The following is a 20,940-nucleotide window of genomic DNA, read 5'->3' as shown; positions in this document are numbered from 1 at the left end:
AAGTGTAACTGGCAAATAAATGTAAGTAGGATCAAAGTAAATACACAAGTACCTCAAAAATGTACAGAAAGTAAATGCACTGACTTTCTTCCACTGCAAGCAATTTGTGACAATATTTCACCACTTTCTAAGAATGCTCTTTTCAAAAACATTAACAAACTACGTCCTCACAGCACTGGGGCTGAATATATTCAGATTTTTGGAAACTGTAAAAAAAAAATAAAAAAAAACGAAAAGACTGCGACCTGTCAAATCAAATTCAGTTTCTCATCAACTCATAAAGCTTTAGCTGTGGAGACATAAACAGAGGAAGGAGAATTTCTTAATTCATCTCACTCTCAGTCCGACTTTTGCTTTCACTACCCAGATATCCATTAAAATAAACGCACACAAGACCTTTGGTTTCACCATTTTTCAGTTTATTGTTGGCATATTGGTGTGTTTGTGTGAGAAAGTAATGCATGTATACTGGATCCCACTGCACTGTGTACAACACCTTTTGCATTTGGCCACGTTTTTGCTCTGTTTCTTTATGAATGGATCCTTAAAGTTTTGGTTACAATGACACAGAATTACCATGGATTTCAATCTAAATTGTTACCTCCTTTTTATTTATAGACATAATCTATACCAATATCCAAAAGTGGAAAAAAATGAAATAATGTCAAATAATGAGAACTTGAGTTTTACATCTGCTAAGGCTGTTCTGTCTCTCTTCATGTCTCCCCACTGGGAAAAACAAAAAGCCTTTTTCAGGGGCACTTAAACAAGAGTCAAACCTCTGAATCAGAATGTGGAACCCAGCAAACAAAAAGCACTCCTTCAGAACAAGTAGATAGATAGATTTATATATAGAGTTTTATATTCAGCTTGAAACTTTTTAAAAGAGTACAGTAAACACTTCTCACACATGATAGAAACTACTTGATGTCTCAGAATCAGGAAAATGTGGGCCAAGTCGAGCCCACGATAAGGTGAACAAACCAAACTCAAAGCAAAAAAGAAACTGAAAATGCAAAGAAAAGAAAAAGAATAACAAAAAATAATAATAAAAAAATATTTTGCCCACAATCTTTTCTTACAAAGTTTGAAGTAGATCGTAAGATCGTAATAGACACCTGACCACACGAACAGAATAGAAAAATCTAAAACAGTGGTATTGCATTTTTAAATGCACAAAGATTCTCCTGTACAATTTGGCGCCTCTCAGCGAGTACAAACGCCTAAAGGGCTCAGTGGCGGTTTCTCTGGGTGGCTCTAGTTTTCGATTTGTCTTTCAATACACATAATTGTCCTCGTCTCGTTTTATTTTCCTTAAAGATGTATACATCAGTGCTGTAAACAGGCACACACAGATTGGAAAAGGACAGAGAGATCAGTGTCCAGTTTTATCTCTCTGCCGTCAGTGTCCTTCCTCCTCCTCTGTTAGTTTCTCAGTCCTGCTGAGACAATGGAGTCCTTCTGGTAAGGCGATCCCTCTACCTGCCTGCACCCATCCATCCTAACCCCCTCCCCCGTGTCGACTCCTAATCCCGAGTGTGGGGTGCCTCCGAGGCCCGGCAGTGCTCCAAGATTTCCCGAAAGGATGGAACTCTTAGTTCGTAAAGGGGGTCATCCTTATATAGTGTGTAGTCAAGTGTGTTTTCATGTTTATTCTTTTGTTGGGTGAGGAGGGATGAGGGCAGGGAGGGAAATAAAAGTTGAAAACTTGATGCTTTTTTTGTAGCCTTGGTCATCGAGGAGTGATTGTGCAAAGTCACGCGGTCTCCGGTATGTCCACGCGGAAGGAGCTAGCAAACCCCTTTCCTCGCTGCAAGAAGCAGAGAAAAAAAAGTCTGGTTAGTTGTGTGTCTGTTTAAGCGTAGGGGGGTGTCAAGTTTGTGTGAGAGGGATGACGAGAAAAAAAAAAAAAACAGCATGTAAATGGCCTCATTCACACAGAACTACAGGGTTCACATGCAAGACGAGGGGTAGGAAGTCTCACATCTCAGCTGGGCTATTTCAATTCACTCTTGTGAAATGGCTCATGGATAATATGATGATATGTGACTATGTCTGTGTGTGTGTGTGTGTGTGTGTGTGTGTGTGTGTGTGTGTGTGTGTGTGTGTGTGTGTGCGTGCGTGCGTGCGTGTGTGTGTGTGTGTGGGGGGGGGGGGTGCAGTAGCGTTGGAGGGGTGAGCTGGTGAATATTACACGGCCAATTTATTTGGGGCAACAACAAAAGAGGAAGGCTAGAGTCTAACCTCTCATTCAGCCCCCTCCCCGTCTCTGTCTCCTGCCTCTGTGTCTGAGTTTGATGACTATAATCACGGGGCTCTAGCCATCAGCCCCCCCCCCTCTGCACCACACCCTGACCTGACCTCAGGCCCAGGCCTGCACCCCCTGGGACAAAGAGTCTCTGTGTATCACTGGCTCATTTGATCAGATTAGCAAGCTTCAGCCTCTCGGTGCCATCTTTCTATCCCTTCCTCCACTCCACTCCTCTTGCCTCTCCGCTTTCCTCTTCCCCACCCAGCCTTCTCTCTGACTGTTGTTCCCTCTTTGCCAATTTCCACCTCCTCGCTGCCGCCCCCACACTCATTAGCATAAGGGCCACAGTGATCTACTTTGCAAGAGGAATGAGTGGCGGTGTTCGTGGGAACCGCAGCGATATCAGGAGCCCTCCACTTCGAGTGCTGCAGCACGAGCACATAATAAGCACATCCATGGTAACTAATAGAAGCAGAGCAGCAAACACAGTGTGCTTCACACCAAAGGCTGACAAGCGTAAAGTGGAAAACACAGAAATAATAATAATTTGAAACCTTTATCATGGTTGCTGCTTGATGTTTGGTTGCCTGACAAGTTTATGAGGTCGACATGATTCACATTTTCAAAACAGATTTATTATTTTTCATAAATTTGAAAAAGCAATGTAATAGAATAAATACACAATGTAATAATAATAATGATGTCAATCGAAAATCCAATGTTACTATTTTTTTTCATAATTATATCTTTTGGTAACACTTTATAATAATCGTCATTAATAAATGTTAAATCTATAGTTAAAGTGATTTTTAGTTCTAAGTTATTGGACTGAAATGCTTTATGAACCTTGCAGGAAGCTCCTTTAATCCTTTAAAGCTGCCTTGTAACCTTATTCAGCAGTTTTTTGTAAAGTTGCAGCTGATGTTTATAAACCTACAAAGCATTTCATTGTTTGTTAACAGTCAAATGACTTTTCACTAAAGTGTTATTATAGCTATAACTACAAATGTACCATTTATTAGTGATAGGCAACACTTTGACCATCATTTCACAGCCTGTTATTGAATTATTCCATTTTATTTTATTTTATAAGTATGAATTATATATTGTTTATTTTATGATTCCTCACCTTACACTGCTAAACTAAATTAGTGCTGCAATAAACTGAAACCCATAATCAACATAATGTTCATATGAAGTCAAGTGAATGTTCTGTTTTCATAAAACTGTTCACAAGCGCATTGTGACTGCACTGTTTACTGCATTAGTCAACATGTTCTCTTCTATTCATTCAGATGATTTTGACATATGGTTTTAATTAAGAAGCATCACCTCACATCTGAACTGTTAAACTTGATTCTTTTTTCTTATTTCTTCTTTTTTCGCTGTTTTAATTGCTTGTTCTTTACTCTGCATAAACATTACTGCTGTAATGGACAGATATTTGTATATTTTATTTGTATATTTTAACTGTTTTAGTTGGAGTACCGTGTTCCAACCACCAAGTGACGAACCCCCAGAGCCTTGTCCACAATTCAGGTCGATTATTATCCTGTATCTCTTTGTCATATTCCGTATGCTCTGCCTATTTAGAGTTTGCCTTACTTTGTGTTTGTTGAATTCAAATTGTTTATTTAATAGTTCAATTAAGCAGCAACATAAAATAGGTAGATTAGATTTGATCTAAATGTAGACTCAATAGGCAGAACAGATTTGGTGCATAACATCCACTGAAGTGAACAGATCTACTGTATATTCAGTCGCAGCTACAAAAAATAAAAAATAAAAAAAGGACAAAAAATATATATAATCTAGATCAAAGTATTTCTAGCATCTTATTTAGTTGAAAAAGTTTTAGCTCTGGTTTACAGAGAATGTTAGGATTTAACAGTGACTGCAGGATCACTGCACTGTACGTTCATAAAACGCCTTCAGGTTAACAGATAGTGAAAAAAAACTTATCTGCATGATTTTTCACTTGTTTGAGAGTGAAAACAAACATTAAAAAAATTATTACTTTGTGATCGAATTATTCTTGCATGAAAGAGTTAATGTAATGTCGGAGCGAACCTGATGATTATTCTCTGTGAGAACGCCGCAGTGTGCTAGAAGACAGCCTTTTATGAAGAAATTATAATGTGAGCAATTGGTTGCTTGGATATAGCTTTTTGATCCAGAATGTAAAAAAGCATAGCAAATGAATAAAACATTAATTAAATGGAAAAAAAATCCTGCTGTTCCTAACAGCATGCTGTGGTTTTAAATGACGGCACTAAGGAAGCAGCGGTGCTCTGACAGTTTGATAATTCCAGCTAGCTGTGTCGGATGATGAGAGAGGGGGCCTCTTCAGGCACTGCTTGACAAAATTATAATTAAGCATTATCACCAAATTGCAGTGATTGAGGATGTATCTCTTTGTGGCCCTTGAATGAGAGTTTAGAAACAGTAATTCCTTGGGAAATGTGCCTTTTCCTTTTTTTTCTCTCCTCAATTATCAAAAACTTGTTTTGTTTTTTCATCCCTGCTCCAGCGCAGTGACGTCCGCCGAATGAGAATGAGCTGTCGAGCACACAGCCTGCTATTTTCCTTCTTCACTGGTTGAAAACAGCCATTTTCAGTGTCTCTTATATTACATCAGCCATTTTTCCATAATGTGACAGAACCTTAGTACTAACATCTCCACCCACATCAGAGCAACATTAGATCACAATTGCTTTTGGCATGCGTAATTTAGAAAGGCCCACAGGCCAATTACTGCTGGAGGTTTGTGTGTGTGTGTGTGTGTGTGTGTGTGTGGGTGTGTGTGTGTGTGTGTGTGTGTGTGTGTGTGTATAAGCACGCACTCATCACAGTCGGAGATAATGGGGATGCTTGAGAAAGAGGAAGGAGTTAGTTAAACACTCTGACAAGAGCGCCGACAGAAGAGGGGTCAGACCTGAATTTCACACTTCCTTCCACCAACCAATCCAGGGAGAAAATTTAATTTGAGATGTCTTTTTTCCACCTAATTCGATGAGCAGATCAGAGAGCAGGACGGCCACAATACTCACTTAAATAGGCTGGTTTATAAGGTGCTCTGGAGCTAGGCAGAAATGCTTCCAACTCTTTCCTCTCTAGGGAGCCCTGGTGATGGCTGAGGGGATGATGTTTGAGAAGGTGGTGGTGGTGGAGGTGGTGGTGGAGGTGTTGGTGACTGAGAGGCGTCTCTTTGCCAAAGGTGGAGAATGACTGATTAGCTGTTTGCTCGGGGCTTTCAAATACCTCTGTGTCCGGTACTGAGTCCATGCCGGGCACGTGGAGGTTGCTGCGGTAGTCTGGGCCCTGGCGCCCGTCGGAGGGCACAAAGCTGGGCATCCAGCAGCGATCAGAATGGCCCAGGGCCTTACACTCCTCTGTGCAGTTAGAGAACAGATCGGCCCCTGTACATGACAGAAGTGAGGGAGGGAGGAGAAATACATGAGAAGGGTGTTTAAGTCTTTAGCACTGGAAACATGACACCTGCACATATTCACACACAGAGACATTACACAAATAACTCCATCTGACTTTCACAGTATGTATTTATGCAACCTACGCTTTGATTCTTCACGTCGGGGCTTTTTGTTTCACCATCATTAAGATCAAAGCCAACTGCACAATGGATAGAAAAACCCAGCTGATAACACACACACACACACACACACAAAGAACTGCGGAACAAAGACTCATGGGAGTTTTGGTTCTGCTTTCTAAAGTCTGTGAAAAAATAGGATTTAATAATGTACAATATCTACCCAGCTTTGAAACACCTGATGCTACTTTATACTTTTTACTCCACTACATTTATTTAACAACCACAGTTACTCATTACTTCTACATTACACATTTTCCTTTACAAACCATATCGCAGCCCTCAACTGTTTCACTGTTGACTAACAATCAAATGCTTTACAAACCGTGTGTTAAACTCTTTGAACTGTGCAACAGAAATCAGAAATCTGTACAACCTAAACTAAAATGTTATGTAAATCAATAAACATTAATAAAATATAAGTATTTAACTAAAATCAATGATGTTTTTTCACCAAATTTTACATAATAAAAACACAAAGCATATGAGCCAAAAGATTTCTCAATTCAAATATGAACAATCCATTTCTTAACACTCTACAACGTATTTGAAGTATGTACACATTTTAGTTTTTGAGATATGTTCGTTTTCATGAGCAGAGTGAAGACCGTGTTTTGGTGGTCTCATCAACAATAGAAATATTTCCCAAGTGCCTACATTGGTATTTTTGCTTACTGTGATGTTATTTCCGAGTATCTTCAAATGCTGAAAATGCTCACAACTACAAAATACACTAGAATCAAAACAACCTACTCTGACTGTTTCTCTGAGTCTCTGAGACTGACAACTATCAACCTGTTTCTCTGCTCCCCTTCCATCACTCACAGGCACCGCTGCATGTCACGTAACATAATGATGTCATCACTCGTGTACAACATGATACAGTGGGAGACGAGAGCCTAAACTTACTGCTGCTAATTGTTTTTGCAGCAGTAAGGATGCTCAGCTATTAAGGTTATTATTTTAGATTGATTTAAATTTCTCTGCGAGTTAATCACTATTTTGAACATTATACTGGATTAAGCAGGATCGTGTAAACAACAATCTCCTGCAGCCTGTTGAGGGCCGCCTCAGCTTTTATAGGGTTAAGGAATTATAAAGGTTTATAAATGTGTATTTCAACTGTATAATGTCCATCCAAATAATGTTTACAGAAGAACTACACAGTCTATATCAACCATTTACAAAGTATTATAAACGTAAAAGTCAAATAACTATTACTTAAAGTAAACTAACTATAAATGCATTTATTCATGATGGTTTTAAGTATTACTGAGATTGGTTATTATGAAAGCACACAGTGAATGTACAGTTCCTACAGATTATGTCCAGAGTTTGAGATATCCAGGGTCTTATGTAAGAACAAAGAAGAATGAGGAGTGTCAATCAAAATAGCCTTATTGGGCCAGGGAAATGTTCAAGGGCATCACTTTATGTTGAAAAGTGGTGGCAGACATTACCATACTGACAAGACACACAGAGGTTCTGCCATAAGCACAGAGAATGGTGAATGGCTATTTAAAAAAAATAATGATAAGTAGCAAAACTCTTCTCAGGAAAATCATATTTGAGAATAAAGAAAAGAAAGTATTTTCTCAAGTGCTTTCCTTGAATACAGATGGGACATACTTGTACTTTATTTGGATTTCCATTTGATTCCCTTAACAAGAGGGCATTTTACAGTCCTTTCACTCTTACTATTCAAGGTACTACACATCTTTTTGAAAGTACATGAAATTTTGAACTCAGGAATTTGATTTGTAATGGAACATTTTTACGTTGTGGCATTGATACGTCTGCAGTCCCTTAGTAAGCACTCTATTTAAAAACTGTTTTCAAAGCGAGAATATCGGTTTTGCAAAGCATTACATTTTTGTAAATGCAACATATTTTACAACTACTTTTGAAAGACTCATTCAGCATTTAAGACCTTTAAAGAAGAATTACTTCAGCCAATGGGTGAGATGCTGTGAAGCAGGTTCTTTTGTTTCTTGGATGCTTTCTGAAGTGGCAGAATCTTCAAACCAAACAGTAGCAGATTGCTGCAATCAAAGAAATTATAACTGACAAAAGTTAATTTGCATTTGAATCAGGCAGATTTCTTGCACTTACTTAAGAAGCTGAAATTGTTGTTGAATAATGGACTGACTGACTGAAGGCTCCAGTTTTACAAAAAGTAAAAAAAATCTATCTATGTAAAAATTAAGGTTAATCTGGCTCACTGTTGTCAGCACCTCTGAGTCTTCACACTAAATTAATTTAATGATGAAGATGATAATACAATTTCTTTAGTGCTATACACACTGAAGTTATACAGGGGTGATGCCACATCAAAATGTTTGTGCCTTTCCCTGTTCTAAAGGAGCTTATGTAGGGAAAACATTCAAGTGCAGGAGCAAAGCCAGGATTTTAAATATACTGAAGCCATTAAGTTGTAAAACTGTTTAATCAATGCATTCAGACATATTTGGTTATTCATCCATCAGTTTCTGTCAATTTAATTTCCCAACATGTGCATCTTAATTGGTTGCAAAAATGTTCAGTTGTCAAGAAAATACACAGTGTTTGGCTTGCCAGACATACTGCCTGTTGTACAACACTATGACCTCAAATACATAAATCAGATGCAAAGCATCAAAGGTCATTGGATGATGTCATTTACATGTGGCAACATGCACGTATAAAAATATGTAAATATATAGTATATGGTGAAATGTCTATTGCACAGCAAAAGCGTGTATGTATATGTGTGTGTGTGTGTGTGTGTGTGTGTTATAGGGAGGTGGGTGCAGTCTTTAAAGCCATTGCCAGCACATTGCTGTGCTCTCTTTAGCTTGGGCATTAGATTAAGTGAACCACAAACTCAATGGTATTGGATTACCCAGCCTGCCCCTGTCCTGGGCCCTCACTCTCACCCCGTTTACTAAACCTATTGTCCTCTGTGAAAGGCTGGTCACAGGTACAGCTGAAAACCAGTTTGAGCATGTTTGCTTTCATGTGGAGTAATTATTTGTGATGCTTTGTAATGACTGCAATTCTAAGTGCGAGAATCACCTTTTGTCAGGGAGCAAAGCAGAACACTTAGTAGCGCCGTTAGCTGTTCAGTGCAGCTATTTAGGCCGAGTGTAAGCCTTAAGCCAAATTGTGTTTTCATTGCCCCATATGTTTTTTGCAGTCGGGCCTAGATCCTGTGTATGCATGTATTTTGAAACCTAAATCCGCTTGTTTTGTATGTGTGTCTGAGTCGCTGTTTGGGGCTACAATCTGAACTGTCCAGCGAGGGCTATCTGCTGCTAATCTCTCTGAATACAGACTGATTAGGCTAAGACTGCTGCTGTCCCAGTAAGTAGTGTGTGTGTGTGTGTGTGTGTGTGTGTGTGTGTGTGTGTGTGTGTGTGTGTGTGTGCGTGCGTGCGTGCGTGCGTGCGTGCGTGCGTGCGCGCGTGCCCGTGTGTTTTGTTGTGTGTGTCTGTAGCGGTCAGCAAAGGGGGAATTTGCTTTTGTTACAAAGCGGATTAATTTGGCTTGCCATCACTAGCAGCTTGGAAAAGTGCCCAGTCTCCTAACGAGAGGGTTTCTTATTAAATATTAACCAACAAGCCATAAATACACCATCACATTATGTTTTAATACGGCCTCTTACACAGGAGGAAACAACTCACTGTACCGCTTGACAGGGGGAGCAACCAGAATGCATGCTGGTTGCTGACATACTGTATCAGTGCACCTGGAAATGCAGGGAGCGCTGCATTGTGCTGAGCAAAAAAAAAAAAAACAAAGTGGAAGGAGGACACAGATTACAAAATGGATGCTGTGTTAATTCTCAAAATGGGAACAGGAAATGGGGCATTTTAGAGTCTGTCAGCGAGATAAGACTCAAGCACACACTCGTATATACATTCTCAGAGAGAGACAGAGGGACAGGGTGAGTAATTTCAGCCACTAAGCCAGATCAAGACATATTGATTTTTCTTGTTATTTTGGCAATATTAGATGGGACATTAGGCAGTCAGAGGGAAAATTCTGCTATAAAATTGAACCCTTTGCGCACACACACACACACAAACACGGCTTGAGCCGTGCTAAAAATGTGAATAAAGGTTGTGGGTAATGCCCTTATCTCTCCACTGCGTAGCTCACCAACAATTTTCTCAGAGCAAACAGTGGGCCTAGTCCAGCTGCAGAGTACAGTATCTGTCCTCCTCTTCAAAAAAGAACTGTGTCAACATGTCTTGCACTAAGCCAAAAACAAGCAGAGAGGCCAGCGAGCAGACAGCGGGAGGGGAGGGTAATGCGATCTTGAAGAGCGCTGACCCTCGTTACTTCTGATGCCTCATCTTATCATTCTGCACGCCGCTCGCACAGGGCAAACGTAAAAGTCTCGATAATAACCTTCATTTGGTAATTGGTATGCAGAGGTCTGAAAAATGAATTACTGATCAGCGAGCTGTTACCACGGTGATAACGTGAACTGCAGGCATAAGAAGGAATTCATCATGGCAGCAGGGAAAGATGGGAGTGGAGTTGGGGGGCGGAGGGCCGGATAGAAAAGTGGATAAGCGCCTCGACTTAATCTCCTCCAAGTGCGTGACATTGGCTATATTGATAATATGTACTTTACACATGTATCAGGACTGGAAACAGGGTCCCTGAGGGGACTATCAGGGAAGAGAAGAGAAGTGGTCCTAAAAGGTCCAGCAACAAATGATGAGCATTGTGATTTAATTGACAAGGAAATGTCGCCATCACAGAATGAACAGAATGACCTTTAACTCAGAAAGCAGCAAAAAATCTTGCCGTTGAAAGTGGCAGAAAAAATCGTGATGAAGTCCTCACGTGTGGACTAGCTAGGATCACAAAATGTAATGGTTGAAAATTGCCTTTTTTTAATAAAATAAACCTATTACAGTTTGCATAACTGATAAAGTAAAATTAGCTGGTTGCAGTTTCCTCTTTGTGAAGTTTCTGTGATGTCTGCTTTTCATTTAATAAAGTATTTTGTTAGTAGAGCCTGACTGATACGTCAGTGGGCTGGTATTATCGATTGATCATGGTATATCATATCGGCACATATGTTGTTCGATATGTGCCGAATGAACATGTCATTTTTGGACAATAAAGTTCATTGATAAAATGTAAAATATCCTGCCTCCATTAGATACCTATGAGTCCCATGGCTGATTTATCAATACCAGAATTTCTTTACTCCCTAATAGCAGTATTGGCATTGGTACCAAAAACGGTCAGGCTCTTACTGAAAGTGTAATTTTGAGCTATGTTGCTAAAACATTTCAATCATATGCTACTTATACTTTTTACTCATTATACTTGGTGCATTGAATGCCAAGATTTTACATAATGTATGAAACATATGAAGGTTGTATGTAATGTGAAGACTTGTTATGGATAAAACTGGTGAGTTAAAAATAAGTTCCACTTTGATCAGCTGCAACATTAAAATGACTCAAATGCATACATGTGATGCATTTAATGTTATGTAATTTATCACTGATAATTCAATTATAAATGCTGAATGGTACCTGGACAAGAACGTTTCCAGCTTCTTAGCCAAGCACAGCACAGTGAATGACCTGTCATGTGCTTCCACTATCCTCTCATATGTTAATTAATTATCCTCTTCCATACATTACAGGTGTGTATAAAGTGAGACAGTTCATAGGCTACATAACATTTCTATATATAAAATGCAACTATATTGCAAAGTGAAAAACGCGTATATGAAACACAAAAAGAAAACTGTATAAGTGAGTGATGGTAATTTAGGGAAAATTACATGAATACGAGAGTGAAAGCAGATTTGTATGAAATTACAATAAATGTATGTGAGAGGCACAGAATAAATTACGGCTTGCACAGCCACTCATAGTTCTGCTTAATGAGTCACATTTAGAATGGGGAATTTGACTTGGTTTTGTAATACGTTATTTTCATTCCTACTTCAGTTATGATCTGAGTTTTGTTCCACCACTCACCTTTTCATTTAGGAGCACCAGCACATTATTTAAGTGCATCCAAGTTAGTTTCTTCACAAATTCTGTAAATGATCGTAAACATGAACAAAGGATCAGATTAATGTTTTCTTGATTTAGGGCCCAGCCGCAGGTACCGCAGCGTTTTATTATGATAGAACAAATAATAATAAGCCCAATTCAAAATGAAGAGAACTATGTTTAAGGATGTGATGTCTCACAAGTCCTCTCGTTAACGTGCATTGAATATAAAGGAGTATAGGGTGCAGTCTCACACATGCATGCACACACAAAGAAATGCACTGTACAACACACGTGTGCAAGATGTTTATAAAATCCCACTGTCGGCTTAATATTTATTCAGAGGCAATCGCACATGCAGTTGTGTTTGTTAAAAAAATATTTGTATACAATTTTTAATCTGACCTGCTGGATAGCAGGTGCACTGGTGCAACCGATGAAAATGTTTAGTGGCATTTCACAGATTTTTGGCCGTCTGTGCAACCTAAATAATTGCATCCTGGAGCCCTGGAAATGCTTTATAAAATATTTATCAAGCAGTTGTGAAGGCTTGTAAATATCGTCACCCGGATAATGTTTATAGATCATTGTTTGTTAACAGTCAAATAAACACTTTTTTTCTAGGTGACCAGTTTGATTCATAGTAGTAGTAACAGTTTTAGTACTTATAATGTTAAATATAATGTTTATATATCTACACATTTGAATTTGGAGCTCCACTGCAAAGTTGACTGAATTTATCAAAAAAATGTAAAAAAACAAAACAAACAAAATAAACTTTGTGGCATGGTAGGATGTATATATTTTGTTGTTTCACCATTACAGATGAATTCTGGACTCTCTGAAGTGCATCCTTGAGGAAACACTGAGTGGTTTTGATTAGGGAACAAGAGAACGTACAGCCCGAAGCAGAAATTGTTGGCACGGTGACGCAGCCAGCAGCAGAAATGTATGTGTCAAATGCAAGGGAAGAGGCTAACACGCCATTGTGATGGATGACATGGACACGTGTTTATTTAACATTAGCATTTATTAAACACGGGCGTGTTTCGAGTGTGGTCGTTGCTGACAAACTCAATTAGCACACACAGAGTAAAGCCTGTGTTCTTCTCTCTGCATTGTGAGAGCAGAATTGCGGGACACTAAGCCACGCTATCAATTATCCTAATCAAACAAAGACTTAATGCACAGCAAATAATCTGTTTAAAGGCACTAAGCTGATTGATAACTCTGCAACAAAGTAACTGTATCCAATTTGCCACACCAAGGGTACTCAAAGTCAGCAGTGAAGTTTTGCTGGGCCTGCCACTGCATCACAACTAGACATACGATGCTGCATATATGAGAGTGGGACTGTATGAACAGGTATACTGAAAACTGGACATAAAGCACCTGGCTGACCTGTCCCGATCAGGAAATAAACATGTTCCACAGTGGCGAAAAAGAAAACCTAATACGACTGAGGTGTGTTTGCAGTTCAGAGTATCAAAAACTGTCCGTGCGGAAAGCAGGAATCAATCGTCTGCTCAGATTCATAATCCGGTTTCAGGGTTTGATTTTCAACCGGGCACGAATCACACTGTGATGCAATTAGCATGTGCTCAATTGATTAACATAACTTGAAATGGAAAATCATTTGAGGCAACTGATATTCACCACCCACTCCTGTACAGGGGCATCCTGTTTAAGTCTAGTTTTAACAAAGTTTCGTGTTGTGCATATTCCTTCATGAATTCACATTTTCTGTGGAACACACCTCAATAGATGTATACACCTAATAGACCGTTTCCTACACAGCATTTTCACGTTTTCTTTTATCACATTACTTTTATTTAGACAAGGTTCTTGTCCAGCTGCTCGTGTAATGACATCTAACATTTGTCAGCTTTGGCTTATTTTGTTCGATGATCAGAACATGAACTCTGGCTAGCAGCATTCAAATTACACACTAATGCACTTGAAATAGGACAGGTCCGTCCACATAAAGCGGCTGGCTCAGTCTCGATTAGAAGAAGTGAAAATGTTCTACTGTGGTGAAAAAGCCGTGCGAAGCAGCCCTGAATCTCTAAATCTGAGCTTATTAGAGCTAAAACAGGGGCTGCGGTGGCAGGACGGGGGTTCCGCTCGAAGTGCTTCTGTTAACGGAGGTCTTTGTAACCCATCTAGGCCTACTGGAGAGACAGTGGAAGTGGCAGGCAAGCTCCATTTGGCACGGCAAGGAGGCCCTGCTGCGAGCGACCAGACATGATGACAGGCTCTGTCCAAAGAAAGCTCGCCACTGAATGGAGACATAAAACCAGCATTCATAACTCAGTGGGGCCCTATTGTATGAACTCAGATGGGTTCCTTTAGGAAAGTAAGATAAGAAAAGGAAAAAAAAAGGAGAATGGGTCTGGAAGAATGTGGCCAGGGAGGAGGGGAGGAGAAAGAGAAGTACGGAGGGAGTGCAGTGTGAGAGTTAATTAATTTAATGAACGAATGAATCGGCTGTGTTGTTTGCTATGGCCACAACCTATTTGGTCCGCTTCCCAGCACTCCAGTGTGAGTGAGGCCTCATTAAAAAGCCCAGCGCGTCTCATTGAATGGTCTCCAGCACCAAGTGACCAAGCTCGCAGGGAGCGGGCTCATCATTAACACCGCCACATATTTACAAACAACAGTGGCGGGGTTTGCTTTCTGCCCGCCGACATGAAATCACCATGTGTCAGAAAAAGACAAAAACAAATATTAAGAGTCGTGTTCCAATAAAGGGCGAGTACTCGGAGGCAGCTCTCCGGGAGAGCGTCTTATTGTGTTACCAGCCATCCCGAGCTTTTTATCTTCTTGTTCATTTTTTTTTTTTTAGGGATGACAGGAAGTCACGAGCCGCATGTCACGAGAGAGAAATCAGAACGTCTCCAAGAACAACAGCAACAGCATAAAAGCTGATTGTCTGACGCGCTGGAACGTCTCTGGTGGTGCTGACTCCAGCTGTGTGTGATGTTTCGCCCTTATTAAAACGAGCTTTCATTTTTTTCCAACCTACACAATGGGCTGGAAGAGTCGGCCAATGATCCGCTCCTGGACACGCACGGCATAGTAACCACATGCTAATCAGCAATGCCAGCTCCAGTCCTACGGAAGCCATAGGGCCATCGATTCGCCCTCTGAGCGTGCCGCTTAAAAGAAATCAAATAAAGTCGCAGAGAATAAAGCGGTTCATACAGTGACAGCAAAGCCAGCTCTTACCAGAGGAGTGGCCTCGGTTGGTGGCGTCGTGGTCGCTGTCTCCCTGCTCGCTGTCTCCGTGACCACTGTCTTTAGAGCTGACCAGGTCTGCCTCCTGAAATGCCGAGCTGTAACCACAGAGGAAATAACATCAGGGCCTCGTTTTTTTCTGCATTTTGCTGTTTTCATCTAATAGCAGTTGTGATTATTCCAGCCCCTGTCTAATCTTTCTGATCCCATCTCATCATGGAGAGCATCATCACAGTAATGTAGAGGCAGTCGACAGATAAGAGGTTTATGGCAGAGGGAGCAGCAGAGAGGCTGCAGCGACAGGCTCTTTCCATATTTACCTGTTGACACGTCTCGGCCTGTCAACCAGGTAGCTGAGTTCAGCTCGCTGGTGTTTGGTCTGAAAGAGAAGAGGTAGTTTTCAGTTTTAGTGTGTGTGTGTGTGTGTGTGTGTGTGTGTGTGTGTGTGTGTGTGTGTGTGTGTGTGTTGCATGAGCAGCTAGATTAGCACAGAAAAACATCAGCACCATTGAGCAGGAAAGGATGCAACCCACACAGTTCCATGTCGACGTTAGCCTCCCTGAGCTGTGTTCAGCCACTACACATGTCACTCTGTGGTGAGGAGTGTGTGTTTGAGGAGGTGAGCTTTCCCACGAGGAGGGTGTGTGTGTGTGTGAGGGGGGTATTTTGTTTATGTTGCCATGGCGCAAGATGAAGTAACGCACCTATTCAGGCTGGCACAGCCAAGACATGCATTTTTGTTCTGGTGGACTCAGCAACTTTGTGACCAGTTTGCTTAATATGAATGCACCTCTCCCCAGGGACAGGGTCTCACACACACACACACACACACACAGCAGCCAGCAGCCTCTGGGCCACCATACATGTTGTTATACACTTCTCAATGCAGATTTTTTTTTTTTTTTTCCATTTTGAAGACTGCAACATCAACATGCGATCACTGGGCGGTCAGGCTGCTGCAGACAACATGTCAGCTGCAGCAGCCTGATCACTGTTTGCTTGGATTCCTGAAATAATGCAGATAATGTTGTGGCACATCTGCGTTACACTAAGGTGAGGTTTAAAAAAAAGGAAATGAGGAAATGGAAATGGCCCCTGAATGAAACTGTTTTGTATGTGTCATGTGGGGCTGTATTTAAGGAGGCAGGCTTCATGTGTTTAGACATGCTGAGGGTCTCTGAGCAGGAGGGTTACACCGTAGGTATGAGAGGGACTCTTACCTCGTTTGATAAAATGCTGCCATTTGATATGATGTCAGGCTGCTGGTCTGTGTACCCTGTCACTATGGCCCCGCACGGGTTGTGATCGGTGTCTGTGCTCCTAGATGGACTACACGGCTTTAGGAACATGAGGTCGGTTTTGGCAGACTCTGGAGTCAGACATACCTGGTAGCAATAGTTCTGGTTTTGGTGGTGGGAGCCGAAGCTCCCTGACTCCTCCACGGGGACTTGAGCCGTGCCGGCCCCGCTGACGCTGCCAGCGCTTTGCACCAGCATGATATCCGACTTGCTGAGCTTTTTCTTGCGGGCCCGGGCCTGCCGCGAGCAGCAGGAGCTGCAGCCCAGGCAGCACTCGCTGGTCAGACAGGTGTAAATGTTGAGCTTTTTGTCCTTCTGGCAGCGCACGGCCAGCACGATCATGACCAGGAGGAAGATGAAGGAGACAGAGCCGAGGGCGATGATGAGGATGAGGGTGAGGTCCAGTGTGCCCTCTTTCCCCTTAGCGGTGCCTCCCCGGTCCCCGCCTCCCCGGCCTTCAGCCACGCTGTCCACCAGCATCACCAGGACGCTGGCGCTGGAGGACAGAGGCGGCTGGCCGTGGTCTCTCACCTCGATCAGCAGGTCATACAGCTGGTGGGGGTCCCGCTTGGGCGACACCCGCCTCGCCGTCCGGAGCTCACCTGTCCTCCAGTCCATCCTGAACATGCCGTTCTCGTTGCCCCTCTGGATGCTGTAGGACAGCCGCGCGTTCTCGCCGTCATCAGCGTCCATAGCCACGATGCGGGTCACCAGGTAGCCCGGCTCAGCTGAGCGGGGCAGCGGCTCCCTGGCTGTACCGTTCTTCCCTATGGGAGCCAGAACCTGGGGCGGGTTGTCATTCTGGTCCACGATGATGACTTTGACCGTGGCGTTAGAGGAGAGCTCCGGGGTGCCCGCGTCTTTGGCCTGCACCATGAATGTGAAATCTTTCAGCTGCTCATAATCAAAGGACCTGAGTGCGTACAGATAGCCCGTCTCCTCATTGATGGACACGTAGGTTTTGACCGACATGCCCTGTATGTCACACTCTAATATTGAGTAGCAGATGAGCGCGTTCTGCCCGATGTCCGGGTCCAGGGCCGTCACAGCGTGTATGTACGCTCCCGGCACGTTGTTCTCTGTCACATACACATCATATATGGGCTGCGTAAATGTGGGCGAGTTGTCGTTCTCGTCGGACACCTGGACTCGAATGGACTTGCTGGTGGCGAGCGAGGGCGTCCCTTTATCGCGCGCAACCACAGTCACGGAGTAGGAGTCGAGCTGCTCCCGGTTCAGCGGCCCGTCGGTCACTATGGTGAAGTAATTCCTGAACGAGGATTTTAATTTGAACGGGACGTCACCGAGGATTTCCACGTGAATCTGTCCGTTTTCCTCCGCGTCCCTGTCCGTCACACTCAGCAGCGCGATGACAGTGCCGGGAGCCGCCTTCTCACTCACCGACTCGGTGACGGTGCTGAAGGTGATCTCTGGCGCATTGTCGTTCAGGTCGGTGACTTTAACCAGCACTTTGCAGTGCGCGGGGACGGCGTTTGGCCCCAGATCCTTGGCCTGGACGAAGATCTGATACAAGCTGCTCTCCTCGAAATCCACCTCTCCGCGCACCTCGATGCGTCCGGTGCGCGGGTCTATGCTGAACAGGTCCTTTACGCGGCTGGAGATGTGGTTACTGAAGGAGTAAACTATCTCCCCGTTTAATCCCTCGTCCATGTCGGTGGCGTTCAGCTGTATGACCAGCGTGCCCACCGGTGCGTTCTCCGAGAGGCTCACCGTGTAAACTGGCTGGTCAAACACCGGCACGTTATCATTCGAGTCCAGCACTTTGACCACCAGCAGCGCGGTGCCTGTCCGGGGAGGCTGCCCGCCATCCACCGCGGTCAGCACGTACCGGTGCGCCGCCTGCTGCTCTCGATCAAGCGGCTTCTCCAGGACCAGCTCCGCGAACTTGTTTCCGTCCGTTTGGGTCTGCACGTCCAGAAAAAAGTAGTTGTTTGTGGTGATATCGTACGTGCGTAAAGCGTTAGAGCCCACGTCCGGGTCGAATGCGCTCTCCAGGGGGAAACGGGTACCCGGAGTGGCGCTCTCTGAGATCTCCACCGTGATGTCTGTCTCCGGGAAGCTGGGGGGGTTGTCGTTAATGTCCACCACCTCGATTTCGACCCGAAACAGCTCCAGCGGGTTCTCCAAGAACACCTCCATGTTGAGCTGGCAGCTGGCGCTCTGCTTGCAAATCTGCTCCCGATCGATTTTTTCGCTAACGAACAGGACGCCGTTCTCCAGGTTCACCTCCAGGTACGGTGTCCGAGAACTGGGCACCACCTGGAAGCGGCGGGACGCCAGTTTGGTAAGGTCCAGTCCCAGGTCCTCGGCGATATTCCCCACCAAGGTGCCATGGTCCGCCTCCTCCGGCACAGAGTAGCGTATCTGAGAGAACACTCCATCCGTGATGCACAGGATGATCAAAAGCACAATCATCGCCGGAAAAAGTGCACTTGGGTAAAAAAAAAAAACAACAACAACAACAAAAAAAAACAAAGCAAAACAATAAAAACAAAACAGAGATTATAAATGATATTATCCTCTGTTAATGACAAAATGTCAATTTATATCACCCATTGAGTCGGGAGGCAAAAGTCTCCAAAATGCGTAAAAGTCTCCAAAAATGTTTGAGGCGTCCGGAGAAATCAGTCCAATTAAAAGAGAGGCATGTTGATATTTTAAAGGAGTTTTGCTGGTTGCAGAAGCTTTCTTCTCTTCTGTCTCCGCCGTGCTGCTTCTCAGACGCGTCCCGAGGAGGCTACAGCGCACATTCCAGTGAAGCGCAGTGCTGCTGAAGTGATGAGACCAATCTGGAGAGGAGTTGGGAAAAAACAATTTATAATCCATACAAGAAAAAAAGAAAAGATGCTTTTTCTTTTCCTCTTCTTCTGTCTGTGATGGCCCCTGATCAGAGGATGAGTGCGGGACTTTTCCTCTTTGCTGCTCTGCCTCTGTGTCTCTTCCTGGAACCCTGCTCCCTCACTGCGGTCACCTCCACTCCACTCCACACTGACGCCGTTCACTCAGCTATTTGCTTTTTCCCGCATCGCGCCTCCCCTCGCAGCCCCCGCGGCTGTAAATCATGCGGAGGGCTCTCTCCTGATTGGACAGCTGGGTTGCCTCTCAACGTGCGCTCCGCCCATGTCTCCCTCACTGCTTCTCTATCTCTCTCTACCTCCCATCAGCTCGGACTGTCCTCTCTTTAATATATCTGACGTAAAAGAAAAGAGGGATAGGGAACGTCGAGGCTGGACAGTCATGACTTTAACCCATCAGTTGCCAAACCGCCACCTACCTGTGATGTAAAGCGCATCATGTAATGAACCAGTGTGTAATTAGGCTGAGTGGGGGACTTGTTGACGCGGTGGCAGGGCCTGTGTAAGCCTCAGGACAGGGTGGGCGAACCGGGTTAATGCATGCAAATGTTGTGATATGTATGCAGTGAATCATTCCCCATTCGTGTGCTGCTCTTAAGGCTGTGCGTTATAATTGCACCCGGTAGAAGTAACGTTAATAACTGTCCCCCAGCCACACAGCAGCGTGACAGGAGAGACAGGCAGAGCGCTACATCTGCGGACCTCATACGACCCCTAGTGGTGGAGTTGCAAACCAGAAACTGATTCACACTAAAAAAACACTGAGCCTCCTCACACCTTCCTCCTCTCCTCCATCAGCAAATGAGAATAAATCACTTCTTCTCTTTCTGTCTTAACCCTCAAACACTGAGGACATATTTTTCAGTATTTTTTGGTTTTTTCCTATTCCCATAACCTATATATATATACACAGCTCTGGAAACAATGAAGAGACCACTGCAAAATGATCAGTTTCTCTGATGTTGCCATTTATAGGTATGTGTTTGATTAAAATGAACAGTTTTGTTTTATTCTATCAACTACTGACAACATTTCTCCCAAATTCCAAATAAAAATATTGTCATTCAGAGCATTTATTTGCAGAAAAAGACAAATGGTCAAAATAACAGAAAAGATGCAGTGTTTTCATATGTTCTCAAATGAAACAAAGAAAACAAGTGCATATTCATTTATAATCAACACAATATCAATGTTTTAACTTGGGAAGAGTTCAGAAATCAATATTTGGTGGAATAACCCTGATTGTCAATCACAGCTTTCATGCGTCTTGGCATGCTCTCCACCAGTTGTTCATTCAGCTGTTGGGTGACTTTATGCCACTCTTGCCGCAAAAATTCAAGCAGCTCAGCTTTGTTTGATGGCTTGTGACCATCCATCTTCCTCTTGATCACATTCCAGAGGTTTTCAATGGGGTTCAAGTCTGGAGATTGGGCTGGCCATGGCAGGGTCTTGATCTGGTGGTCCCTCATCCACATCTTGATTGACTTAGCTGTGTGGCATGGAGCATTGTCCCGCTGGAAAAACCAATCCTCAGAGTTGGGGAACATTGTAAAAGCAGAAGGAAGCAAGTTTTCTTCCAGGATAATCTTGTATGTGGCTTCATTCATGCGTCCTTCGCAAACACAAATCTGCATGACTCCAGCCTTGCTGAAGCTGA

The 20,940-nt window shown here is 43.1% G+C and overlaps 1 protein-coding gene across 2 annotated transcripts; it reads right to left on the bottom strand.

The window, feature by feature from the left end:
• Positions 1 to 397: 397 nt before the first annotated feature.
• pcdh10b (protocadherin 10b) lies at positions 398 to 19,421 on the bottom strand. Of its 2 annotated transcripts, none has more exons than XM_084353058.1 (5): positions 16,330 to 19,421; positions 15,430 to 15,488; positions 15,101 to 15,207; positions 5,513 to 5,670; positions 398 to 1,810 (listed from the first exon to the last, which is right to left on the bottom strand). In XM_084353058.1, exons 1-5 carry the CDS (start codon positions 18,841 to 18,843, stop codon positions 1,757 to 1,759), a joined length of 2,892 nt encoding a protein of 963 aa, XP_084209184.1. In that variant the 5' UTR covers positions 18,844 to 19,421; the 3' UTR covers positions 398 to 1,756. The 2 variants fall into 2 exon arrangements, with proteins under 2 accessions (XP_084209184.1, XP_084209185.1); XM_084353059.1 differs by having other exon boundaries at positions 16,495 to 19,421.
• Between the last annotated feature and the right edge of the window lie 1,519 nt (positions 19,422 to 20,940).

Source organism: Pagrus pagrus, assembly GCF_965226575.1.
Source record: "Pagrus pagrus genome assembly, chromosome: 5".
Taxonomy (NCBI): Eukaryota; Metazoa; Chordata; class Actinopteri; order Spariformes; family Sparidae; genus Pagrus; species Pagrus pagrus.
Note: the sequence above shows the minus strand (reverse complement) of the source record. Positions and strands in the feature narration are given on the sequence as shown.

Coding starts and splice junctions, on each gene's coding strand:
- pcdh10b (XM_084353058.1), bottom strand. CDS start 18,843: ATGATTGTGCTTTTGATCATCCTGTGCATCACGGATGGAGTGTTCTCT. Junction 15,489..16,329: donor GCAGCATTTTATCAAACGAG/GTAAGAGTCCCT, acceptor CTTCTCTTTCAG/ACCAAACACCAGCGAGCTGA. Junction 1,811..5,512: donor ACTCAGTACCGGACACAGAG/GTATTTGAAAGC, acceptor TGCTTCTTGCAG/CGAGGAAAGGGGTTTGCTAG.